The sequence below is a fragment of the Canis aureus genome, chromosome 1, assembly GCF_053574225.1.
Source record: "Canis aureus isolate CA01 chromosome 1, VMU_Caureus_v.1.0, whole genome shotgun sequence".
In the NCBI taxonomy this organism is placed as follows: Eukaryota; Metazoa; Chordata; class Mammalia; order Carnivora; family Canidae; genus Canis; species Canis aureus.
The window spans coordinates 69,178,706-69,191,458 of NC_135611.1; the positions used below are offsets into that span (position 1 = coordinate 69,178,706).

At 39.2% G+C, this 12,753-nt stretch overlaps 1 protein-coding gene across 1 annotated transcript in view; it reads right to left on the reverse strand.

Annotated features, from left to right (window-relative positions):
• Positions 1-336: 336 nt before the first annotated feature.
• The window catches only part of SAMD3 (sterile alpha motif domain containing 3), a 37,655-nt gene continuing 25,238 nt past the window's right edge, over positions 337-12,753 (reverse strand). The window contains 4 exon segments of the mRNA XM_077902824.1: positions 337-815; positions 1,040-1,122; positions 1,602-1,773; positions 5,719-5,919. Of these exon segments, the coding sequence (XP_077758950.1) occupies positions 531-815; positions 1,040-1,122; positions 1,602-1,773; positions 5,719-5,919 (741 nt within the window). The 3' untranslated portion in view covers positions 337-530.

Here is a 12,753-nt window from a genome sequence, read left to right on the forward strand (position 1 = left end):
ATATGCTAATCAAAGGAGTCGAGTGTATCTGAAGTGTAGGGTTTTTCAAAAACTAAAGCACTCTTGAAAGTGTAGCTTGGGAGGCCCCTGGGTGTCACAGTCAGTTGAGCACCAACTCTTGGTTTTGGCTCAGGTCATGGTCTCAGGGTCATGAGATCGAGCCCTACATTGGGCTCCGTGCGCAGTGCAGAGTCTGCTTGAGATTCTCCTTCCTTCTCCCTCTGCCCCTCCCACTTATGCACGTGCTCTCTCTCACTCTCTCTCAAAATAAATAAATATTTTTTAAAAAGTGTAGCTTGAACCATGGAATTTCTTAGAACTCAAACAGCTCTTTAACATAGTATTTTATTACAGGATTCCACAAAGAATTTTCAGTATCTAATCATAAAGATAGAAGGTACGAGATTCATTTGCATCTTGGAGACAATTTTCTAACAACTACCTCTATGACAATGCTAAGTCAAAACAATTTTTTCAATAAAATTTTAGCTGTCCTAGAGATCAATTCTGATTCAATATTTGGCATGCCATTACGTAACTGGATGTTGAAATCCTATTGCCTTTATCTTTTCTTTCGTAGAAGGAAAGTAGGGACGGTGGATATCAAAAATAAGTGTCTCTAGGAAGTTGAGAGTTTGGGACAGTCTTCTCGGACACTCAACTCCAAATACATGGAAGGCAGCTATGAGTGCAGCCAAGGCTGTAACACAGTCGTCTACCTTTGTGAGCTTCTCTTTTTCTAAATACAAAGAAAATTCACAGACATCAATGTTGAAAGGATTTTTGACTTCTAACACGGGTGTGGAAACTTGCACCTGAGAAAATGGATAATAGAGTCACCACTGTCTGATAAGGAAAGTAGCTAAATACTAAAAGATGCTTCAACCACAACATTACAATAAATGAGCTTGTTGTACTGCAGCATATTTGTAAATATGACCAAACAATATTTCAAAAGAGACTATCACCCTGTTTTCAAATAAGCTGTCTTATGAAGATGTAAAATGTCAAACCCAGTGATCACAGAAGTATTGCATACCTTCTCATTCACAATGACAAACAGGCTGGGATCATCCCCAAAGACATCTGGTAGGAGCAAACATGTGGCTGTCATCTTCATATCTGCCAAAACAAACGTGCTTAAAGTCCAAGTAAAAATAAGGTTTTGCCAACTAATAAGCAAAAGTCAGTCTTAAAACATGGTGTTGTTTTTTTAAATCATTTGCTTCTACAGATAATAAACCAGTCTTCTTGCATCAGTGTTTCACAATCGTTTAACCAACATCTCGTGTTCTGCCCTCCAGGTCATGACCAGGAGAAGATAAGAGTCCTGTAGTCTCTGTCCATCAGCCAGGAAGATTTTAGTATGCTTTACCTTGTGATTGGTATTATGAAATTAACAGGTTACTAGTTTTCTAAATATAATTTTATAATATCAATTGTACTTTTAATTCTATACCTCAGCTCCTCCTATTCGAGACATTTTTTTTATCCTGCATGTTGTTTCACTGAATTACTTATTTCCAAAACAGAGCTTTTCTAATTATCCTAAATTATACAGATAACTAAGATGAGATTGCCCCACCCCCAGGTTTACTAACGTTTCAACATGTCTTCATCTGTGTGCTGTTTCATTTTTTCTTGCAATGCAATACTGATTGGATTGTCCACCACTGAAAAAGAAGTCAGTATCTTTTCTGAATAGGATTCCAAAATGTGCTTTGTTTTTTTATAAATATCTGTTCTTGTAAGAAGTTGGAATTCTCTGAACATCTAGAAAAAAGAAGAAAAAGATTACAAGAAAAATTAATGTATAGAATGTAAGGGAGTAAATAACTCTTTGGGATTATATTAAGCTTTTAATGCTAGTTTAAAATGTACACAAGATATTTGAGTAGCTGTAGAGGAGAAATAAAGACTTAAAGACAGAGGAGGAAGAAAGAATAAAAGCCTGAAATGGATAGGATAAACAAGATAAATAATGGACATAGCAAACTTCTATACCTCAGAATTAAAAATTTGCATGCAAACTCAACTAAATGGGGGTTCCAATGTATATATGCGTATTTTGGCTTTTTGGTTACCAGCTAAGATTCTAGGACTTTATATTTCTTTAGGTGGTACCCAACAAGAGGCAAAATTTTAAAAAACTGTTAGGTTTTCGGAAGCAAACCTTCAAAAATACCTAAACATAGCATCCCAAAGGGATCCCCAAAGGGAAAGGGGAGAGCCTTAGAGACAAAGATAAGTGGTGAGCTAAAAAATTAAGTGTAGGAGATCTGACAGCAAAGTAGAAGCAAACCAGTTTACCCATGTGGAAACCCCTTTACTCAAAACCACCATTTCCTGCCAAGTTCTCCTGCTCCAAGAATTGCACCACCACTACTGCCTCCCCACTTTTTTTTGACCAAGTGGCATTATAAGAATTCATCATCACTTGCACTGGTAGAAATTAATGTAAATCATCACTTTCCCTAAAACTCTGTAAAGCAAAGTTGGGTACTACCCACAGGGTCTCCTCATTTCTTGAACGCTTAGGTAGATCATCTCGGGGTCCAAAAGTAGTTATCAGAAAACTGGAACACACATTACACTGCTGCCCTTCTATTCAATAGCTTTAAACTTACTTGAATGGGTTTATTACTTTTAAAATTTCTTCCAAATTTGAACATTACCCAAATATGTCTCAACAAAACAATGAATGTTCTGATTCTCAATTACATGAAATAGACCACTAATTATTAATTTCTAAGGTCAAGAAGGAGCTAAAACACAGGGTGTATGTGTACATGAATCACAAAGGCATGGCGGCTCTCTATAATAAGACCACTCATCTAGGATTGTGGTTAAGACCAGTGAATTCCATGTATCATCACTGGGGAATCTCAACGGAGAAATGGGATAAATATTTAAAAAGAGCCAAATTGAAAATCGATTTGAGAATAATATCTACTGAGATGAAAACATCTCTGAATAGAGAAACGCATATTGGGAAATACAAAGAAAAGTTTCATGAACTTGAAGATAGATCAATAGAAATTAATCTGAATAACAAAAAGGGGATGAAGATAAGAAACCTGTGGGATGAAACGTGGAGTATGGAGAGGGGCTTTTCTGTGACTGATCATTCACCGCCAGGAGTTTGGCTGTGTAAAGTCTGGGGAAGGCAGCACAACTAAATAAAGACGTTGAGGATAACGGGTGCCTGGTTTCTCGCTGTTGAAGAGAGTTAGAATGTATGGAAAGGGGGTTGATTGGAGTAAGCCCTCTGGTTTGGGTTGGAATTGGAGGTACAATTGTGAATTCATGGTTTTTAATACTTGATGTGTGGATAATGGACCGATACAGATCTGCGTGTGCGTGTGCATGTGTAAAGGTATGTATCCCGGGTTGGTTCTGTGGGAAACCATAGAGCAATAACACCTCTGTAGCAATGAGCACACCTAGGGCTGAAATCTTAGTTTCTAAATACCATTCTCATTTTCTGTTGAAAGTGTTTTGAAGGGAGGAGGTTGATGAGTGCAGGTGGTGAGCAGGATCCATGTAGATTCCGTGGTCCAGTGTCCCACCCTGACTGCTCCTCTGCCACACCTGTGCCCACAAGCGCCCTGGGCTTGCCAGGCTTCACAGTGGGAGTGGTTTGCAGCGGGGGCAGCTGTCCTGCTTAGGGATTGTTTGTCAGCTGTGTATTTGTAAGTGAGGTCAAGCTTGCTTTTATTCACAATAAGGTTTTTATAAATTGTAAATCCCAGCTGGCTCTACAAGGCTTAATTACGGAGGTACTTCCAGCAAAAATCTAAAAGATTCAACTCTCAGGCTTAAAACGATAGATAGGCGACTTTATTTTTAGTACAGTCCTTACAAAAACCATATCCCAATCCATATTTTTGATAGGATGAAATGCCTGAGGGAGTGGGAGAAAAAGAGACTTAAGACAAAGCATGAGAGACACAGCCTTAGGTCTAAAGTCTCTCTCCAACCTCCCCCGCCCCCAGACTCATGCTCAGCTAAGGTTCTTTGAAAGGCTACTGAACCACACAGCTTGTCTGTTTTAATCACTAAACCTGCACAGACCCCGCACCCCTGTGAAGACCCCTAAGGCTGCAGCATCAGTGTCCACACAGCCTCACCAACAGCTATGAACTGAATATTTATGTCCTCCCAAAATTCGTATGTCACACCTAATGCTCTGAGGGATGGTATTAGGAGGTGGGGCCTTTGAGAGGGGCCTGGCTATGAGGGTGGAGCCGTCATGAATGAGAGTCCCGCCCTTACAAGAGAGACCCCGGGCAGCTACATCGCTCCTTCAGCCATGCGAAGTTACAGCTAGAAAGGCCCATTCATGACCCAAAAAGCCAACTCCCAGACACCACATCCGCCAGTGTCTTGGTCCTGGGCTTCCCCACCCCTAGAACCGTTGAATACATTTCTGTCCTTTAGAAGCCACCCGGTCTATGGTATTTTTGTTACAGCAGCCCAGACAGACCGAGACCCCAACCATCTACTAACTTAACCAGCACTCTGAAAATCAAGATTTCACTCCTGTGGCCTGCGCAGTGTTCTGCAGGGCATTTGGAAAGCTACTAAGATGTTTAAAATATGCTCTTTACCCTTAAGGAGTTTATAGGCTATCCATTTGACAAGGTTTTGCTTTTTTTTTTTTTTTAAGATTTTTATTTATTTGATAGAGACCATGAGCTGGGGGGAGGGGCAGAGGGAGCAGGAGAAGCAGGCTCCCCCCAGAGCAGATTGCCGGATGTGGGGCTGGATCCCAAGACCCTGGGATCATGATCTGAGCTGAAGGCAGATGCTTAACTGACTGAGCCACCCCGGCGCCCCAAGGTTTTGCTTTCAAACAATATATTGCAGGTGTGTCAGTGTGGCCTACTCTTAATAGCCAAAGCCTCCTGGCTATTCCTGTCCCTAGCAACCCAAAGATGAAGAGAAAGTAACTAATAACCAAGGTAGTGTTGCTGAGAGACGGATAGATAAAATCATCCACGTGAGGCCCTGAAAATATAACTCCTGCCTAGTAAGCACTCAGATGTTTGCTAGAGACTATTATTAAGATAAAATATGCAGGCAGGTTCTTTTTCATTTTTTGGAGGAAGAATAACATATACAACTTATTATTTTCAAAATAGTTGATGGCACCCACAGAAGTCTCCCACGAAATGTGTTCCCAGGTAAAAACCTTGATGAATCTTATTATATGCTTCGGCTAACATTCCACTAACATTGTAATAGGAGCTTCTAATGGTCACCGTGAGTAAACTAAATGGAAGGATATTTGATTTGCCTATTTAACTTCATGTATTAGAAGACCACTTTATGAAGTTATTTGGGATCATAAATAGATTTTGAGTAATGCTGCATACTAACAATTTCTGAGTAGACTCTCTTGATTGTCTAAATGCACACAAGGCAAAATGTTTCACACTGTCAATATACCCCCAAGTAGTGGTCCCCCCCACCCCCACCCCCCTCCGGCCTCCACAGTGTGTTCAATGACAGGGAAATCTTTAAATCTGAAGACAGGCAGTGCATGTTATTAGAATATGCTTCCAGAAATCCTTACCAAATGGTCCCAGTTGTAGCCTGTGGAACCTGTGCACCCTACTGAGATCCTCACCCATCATTAGTACTGTTACACTCCAAAAGAAAAGAGAAAAATCCATTTGGACATTAAAATCAGAGATTATAAGCAAATAAAGGTACCTGATAAGGGCACTTCAGGAAAGGAAACATCTTAAGGATGTCCTTGAGAGGTGCTCTGCTGCCAATCAACTTTCTTCTTATTTCCAAAGTCTGACTCCTCCTCTTATCAATTTCTCTCCAGTCCTTTTCTGTTTTCATATATTCTTGCTGGAACCAGTTAATATGTTCATCTGCCTCAGAATCTAAACAAACAGTTTCTTCCTGAAAAATATTGTTGAATTATCAGTATGTTCCATTTTTCCAAGTGGCAGTTTAACACTCCGTGAGAAATTGAATCATAGCCTGTTGTTACTGCGCTCTCTCAATGCACTCCTCAGGTGAGTGTCACCATGTGTGATTACACCTGGCCTTGGATGTGGTTAACAAATGGACAGTCTTTAACAAAACAGATAGTTCATTTCTTACTATGGAATTACAATCTCTTCTCCTGACAGATGTAAAAGTTACTTCATTTCTACATACTCTTTTAGTGGAAACCTAGATTATCCAGAAGGTTCACACCTACCAGGAATTTTTTTATTTCTATTCATTTAAATATGAAAAGAGATAAGAAGGTTTTAAATTAAGATCTTGTTATTGCTATTGTTTTATTTTTCCTTTGTAAATCTATTTATAGCTGCACTACCATGTGATAAAATCCAAATTCAAAACAATAACTGGGTATTTAGTGACAATAATCAAACTGTCAATTATATTTACTCTAAATTTGAGTAAATTGGGTGAGGTGGGATGGCTAGGAAATACCTCACATACTCATTAAAAATCTAAGACATTAAGTTTGAGAGCCAAAAACAAAAAAACAAAAAAGTGTTTCTAGAGAAATTTGTTGAGGGGCAATCAGACAACAAAAAGAAATAAAAGGCATCCAAATTGGCAAAGTCATCAACCTTTAACTATTTGTAGATGCCATAATACTCTATGCAGAAAACCTGAAAGACTTCACCAAAAAATTGCTAGAACTGATACATGAATTCAGCAAAGTCGCAGCATATAAAATCAACATACAGAAATCTGTTGTATTTCTAAACACTAATAAGCAAGCAGCAGAAAAAGAAATCAGGGAATTGATTCCATTTGCAATTGCACTAAAACCAGTAAGATACCTAGGAATAAATCTAACCAAAGAGGTAAAAGATCTGTACTCTGAAATCTTCTTAAAAATTATGAAAGAAATTGAAAGGAACAAAGAAATGGAAAAACAGTTCATGCTCATGGACTGGAAGAACATTGTTAAAAAGCCTATACTACCCAAAGCAACATACACATTCAGTGCAATCCTTCTCAAAATACCACCAGCATTTTTCACAGAACTGGAATAAATAATCCTAAAATTTGTATGGGACCACAAAAGACTCTGAAGAGCCAAAGCAATCCTGAAAAAGAAAAGAAAAGCCAGAGGCATCAGGACTCCAGACTTCAAGCTCTATTGAATTTGAACAAAGCTCTACTGAACTAAGAACAAAGCTATAGTCATCAAGACAGTGTGGTACTGGCACGAAAACAGACAAATAGATAAATAGAACAGAACAGAGAGCGCAGAAATGGACCCACAACTATATGGTCTACAAATCTTTGACAAAATTGGAAAGAATATCCATGGAAAAATGACAGTATCTTCAACAAATGGTGTTGGGAAAACTGGAAGCAACATAGCCGAAGAAAGTAACTGTACCACTTTCTTACACTATACACAAAAATAAATTCAAAATGTGATCTAAATGTGAGACAGGAAACTATCAAAATCCTAGAGGAGAACCTAGCCAGCAACCTCTTTGATCTTGGCCACAGCGACTTCTTATTAGATGTGTTGCCAGAGGCAAGAGAAACAAAAGCAAAAATGAACTACTGGGACTTCATCAAGATAAAAAACTTCTGCATAGTGAAGGAAACAGTCAACAGAACTAAGAGGCAGCCTATGGAATGGGAGAAGATATTTGCAAATGACACCAGATAAAGGGCTAGTACCCAAAGTCTATAAAGAACTTAACCAAACTCAACATCCAGAAATCAAATAATCCAGTTAAGAAATGAGCAGTAGACATGAATAGACACTTTTCCAAAGAAGACATCCAGATGGCCAACAGACTCATGAAAAGATGCTCAACATCACTCATCATCAAGGAAATACAAACCAAAACCACAATGAGATCCCACCTCACACCTGTCAGAAGGGCTAAAATTAACAACTCAGGAAACAACAGATGTTGGAACGGATGTGAAGAAAGGGGAACCCGTACACTGCTGGTGGGAATGCAAACCGGTGCAGCCACTCTGGAAAACAGTGTGGACTTCCTCCAAAAGTTAAAAATCGAGCTACCCTCTGACCCACCAATTGTACTACTAGGTATTTACCCCAAGGATGCAAAAATGCAGATTTGAAGAGTACATACACCCCGATGTTTATAGCAGCATTATATCCACAATAGCCAAACTATGGAAAGAGCCTAAATGTCTATCAACTGATGGATGGATAAAGAAGATGTGGTGAGTGTGTGTGTGTGTTATGTGTGTGTATAATGGACTATTACTTGGCCATCAAAAAAAAAAAAAAAACCAAAATCTTACCATTTGTAAAGACATGGGTGGAGCCAAAGTATTACATTAAGTGAAATAAGTCAAAGAAAAATAAATATATTTTTCACTCATATGTGGAATTTAAGAAACAAAACAGATGAACATATGGGAAGGGAGATAAAAAGAAAGAAGGAGGCAAACTGTAAAAGAGACTCTTAATGATAGAGAACAAACAGAGGGTTGATGGAGGGAGGTAGGCAGAGGATGGGCTAAGTGAATGATGGTATTAAGAGGGACATTTGTTATGATGAGCCCTGGGTGTTGTACATAAGTGATGAATCACTAAATTCTACTCCTGAAACCAATATTGCACTGTATGTTAGCTAACTAGAATTCAAATAAAATATTTTTAAATTAATAAATAATCTGCCTCCTGCTACCAAAAAAGAAAAAGAAAGAAGAAAGAAAGAAAGAAAGAAAGAAAGAAAGAAAGAAAGAAAGAAAAGAAAGAAGAAAGAAAGAAAAGAAAGAAAGAAAGAAGAAAGAAAGAAAGAAAGAAGAAAAGAAAGAAAGAAAGAAAGAAAGAAAGAAAGAAAGAAAGAAAGAAAGAAAGAAAAAGAAGAAAGAAAGAAAGAAAGAAAAAGAAGAAAGAAAGAAAGAAAGAAAGAAAGAAAGAAAGAAAGAAAGAAAGAAAGATAGATAGATTTGGTTGAAAACTTCAGGTAGACCTACTTTCTATGAACACAGGATGACTAGCAAGACAGACTAAAGTGAGCAAATCTCTAGAAAAGTATAACTTATCAAACCAACTAAAAAGAAATTCCCATAATCTTGCATAAATTTAATTAGAAAATAGAAGTCTTTCCACAAAGAATATAAAGCCAGGACCTAAAGGTTTTATAGACAAATTCTACACTTTCAAAAGAGAGTGTTCCAAATTTATGCAAATTATTTCACAAATTCAGGGGGGTGGGGCAAGGAATTCTATGAAGGATTTCAATCCATTCTATGAATCCCCAAACTTGAAAGAACATCATAAAGGGGACATTACAAGTCAGTCTCATTCATGAAGAAATTCATAAATACTGAGAATAAGGAACAACTAACTTGAGCTTATCCCAGAAATACCCTGGTCTGACATTACTAAGGGAACTAAGGTAAACTAAAGGGAAGTATGATTCACTTGCCCATTATATTTCAGGCACTTTGCATATTGAAATCTGAATTTTTTTTAAAAAAATGAGTTATTTATTTTAGAGAGAGAGCATGAGCGGTGGAGGCTGGACAGAGTGAGAGAAGCAGACTTCCTGCTGAGCACAGAGCCCCATGCAGGACTCAATTCCAGAACCCCAAGATCATGACCTGAGCTGAAATCAAGAGACAGATGCTCAACTGACTGAGCCACCCATGCACCCCTGAAGTCTTAGAGCCACTGTGACAGAAAGATTTGGACCAAAAAGAAATAAGTCTTGAGAAATATGACATATAACAGTTCTATAATTAACCTGGATTATCTAAATAGGAATAAATATCATATATTGCATTAACCAATTAAAGTTCTTTTAAATGACCATATTTCAAATAATGCAGAAATATTGTATAAAATTCAACATCCCTTTAAAGAAAAAAAAACTGTCATCAAAATAAGAAGAAAAATTTTTGAGACTTATAGTTATTTACCAAATACTTAGAGCTAACATTTTTAATGGTGAAATTTTAAAAGAATTTTCCTTAAAATCAGAAAGAGGACAAAGATGCCTACTATATTCTTATTCAGCCTTTTACAAGAGATCCTAGCCAGAGTAGTAAGATAAGAAAGAGAAACAAAAGGCATAAAAATTGGAAAGATAGAAACAAAACTGTCATCATTCGTAAATTATGTGATTTGATTAAGAGAAAACTCAAAATGGCATACATGTAATTTATTACAATTAAAGAGTGTTTTACAAAGCAACTGAATGTAAGATAAATATACAAATTTGTTAACAAACAATATGTAATTTTTTACAGTTGCAACAAAAACTGTAAAGCACCTAAGAATAGAACTAATAAAAAATACTCCATAAAGGTCTTTATGGAGAAAATTATAAAATGATTAGAAAATATTATCAAGATAAATAAATAGATATACCTACCATGTTCACTGTGAGAAAAACTCAAAATCCTAAGGAAGTCACCTTTCTCCAAATGGAACTGTAGATTTAACAATATTTTTATCAAAATCCCAAAAATCAATGTTTTAAGAATTCAAGCTGATTCTAACATTCACATAAAAGATTTAAAAACCCAAGAATGACCAAGGCACACCTTAAAAGATAATAATTAGGCTGTGATGGAAATTGAAAAGTATCAAGGCATTTTACAACTATGTAGATGAGGAAAGTTGATGTTCATGCAGGGATAGATAACTGGGGCAACACAGCAGAGCTTCTAGATGCAGATCTCTAAAAAGAACAGAGGTAACATCACAAATGCCTGGGAAAAAGGACTGTTTTATAAAAAGTACAGAAAACTGTTTATCCATATGAGAAAAAAGGAAGAAGAAAACAGATCATATCACACACCTTATACAAAAGGAAATTACACTTGGCTTAAGAACTTAAATGTTAAGGCAGGACTTTAAATTTTAAGAAATATATAAAAATGATTCTTAACATTTCAAGGTAGGAAAGGAGTTCTTTAAAATATTAATCACAAGAGAAACGATTAATAAATCTCACTCCATTGAAATCATAAACTTTTGGTCAAAAGATTTCATAAATTCAAAACGGAAGGCACAAAGTAGAAGATATTTACAGTGATCCAACCGGTGGAGTGGAATGCAACATGTAAAGAATTCTTATGAATAAATTTTTTAAAAAGGGCAACCCCAAGGAAATAGGTAAAAGGCATGAGTGGGCATCTCACAGAGAGGGAAAGGTGAATGTTTTATGAATGTGAAAGACGACGAACCCCATAAATGATGACAGTGAGAATAGGAACAAGTCGCATTTTACTCTGGATCCACTGGCATCCTCCCTGGGGGAGGGGGAGGTACCCGGTTCCTTGTCTGAGCGGGTCTCCCTCGGGGCGGGACCGGGGGACACGGTGACAGGTGCGCCTGGTGAGCGTGACTGTCTGTGTTCACCCGGGGACAGACGGGGGCTCCGACTGCTGCATGTGTGCAGGCCCTGTGTGCCGGCCTCTTCCCACCTCCATGCCCTTGGCCAAGTGCTGGCACCCCTACCCCAGCCGCGCAACAGGAATGCTGGGCAGCCGAGCTCAGGACGCAGGAACTGGAAACACGGCAAATGCCATCAGTAAGAGGACGGCCGGGTAAACTGTGTTTTGCTGTCACAGTAGATCTCTAAGCGAATAGAAGAGTGAATGGACCACACACCGAAGGGAGCCTGGGTGCATCTCAGAGACCGTATGTTGCGGGAGGAAAAGGTCAACGTTGATGACCGTCTGCATCCTTGTGTAGGCTGCCCACCAAGCAAATCCCAATAATATGAGATACCTGGCATAGGTGGCAAATTCACAGGTTTCAAAAGCAAGTGAATGAGAAACCTAAAATTCAGAGTCCAGGGCAGTGGTGTTAGAGCAGGTGATGGGACGGGCGAGAATAATGGGCAGACACACGGTGTGGACAGTGTTCTCTCGAAGCTGCAAGTTGGTGTTTGTTTTGTCATGAGTTAGACATATGCTCTGTATGTTCCTTTACAAGTCTCAAGTGTATGGAATGAAGGTTTTTAAATGAAAAGAAAAATCTTGATTTTTAAAAAGGAAAAGGAAACTAATTATAAGCAGCTTTCATTTTCTTGTAAGGTAGTGGGAGCTCTCTAACGGGTAACGTGGGCAGCCCGAGGCCAGTATGCATGGCCTACAGTGTGCTGAATGGTGCCCCCAACACCCGTGCCCGATTCATGAAATGTCACAGAGCGTCGGGCTTCTGGAAAGCTCCGACCTGGCTGGACTAACATAATGTCAGAAGGTCGTAGCCTAGATGCAAGCACTGTATTCCAAGGAACGGCTGGTGGCATCGGAATTTAAAATCCTCACCTTTTCATGATTTATGTACCGTTAGAGCCAGAAGGAACCTGGAAATTGTCTGGTCTGTGCTTCGAGGCTTAGTGACAAGCACTTTGAGGCCGTTACAGGGGAAGGACTGTCGCCAGCACGAAGGGGGGCGCAGGGTGGCTGTCTTGGGGTAGTGCCTGCTGTCTACACAGACAGGCGGCCTTGCTAACTGCTGGCGAGCTGGCGGCTGGGCGTCTGGTCTCAGGGGCAAAGACAGTGGGAGGGGATGGGGGGAGGTGGCGGGGGACATGCCCCAGAGGTCAGGGGAAGGACAAGGCAGGAAGCAGGGACCAGATTCCATGTGGCCATGGGGACGGACGAAGGGACACTGAGGGCCCGGGTGAGAGCTGTGACTCCGAGGGAATCAATAACTGAGCTGGAACAGTAACTGGAGTTGGATGCAAACTGGACGATTGTTCACGCGGGTCTCCTCCTCCTCTGCAGGGTCGCGGAAGGCCGCAG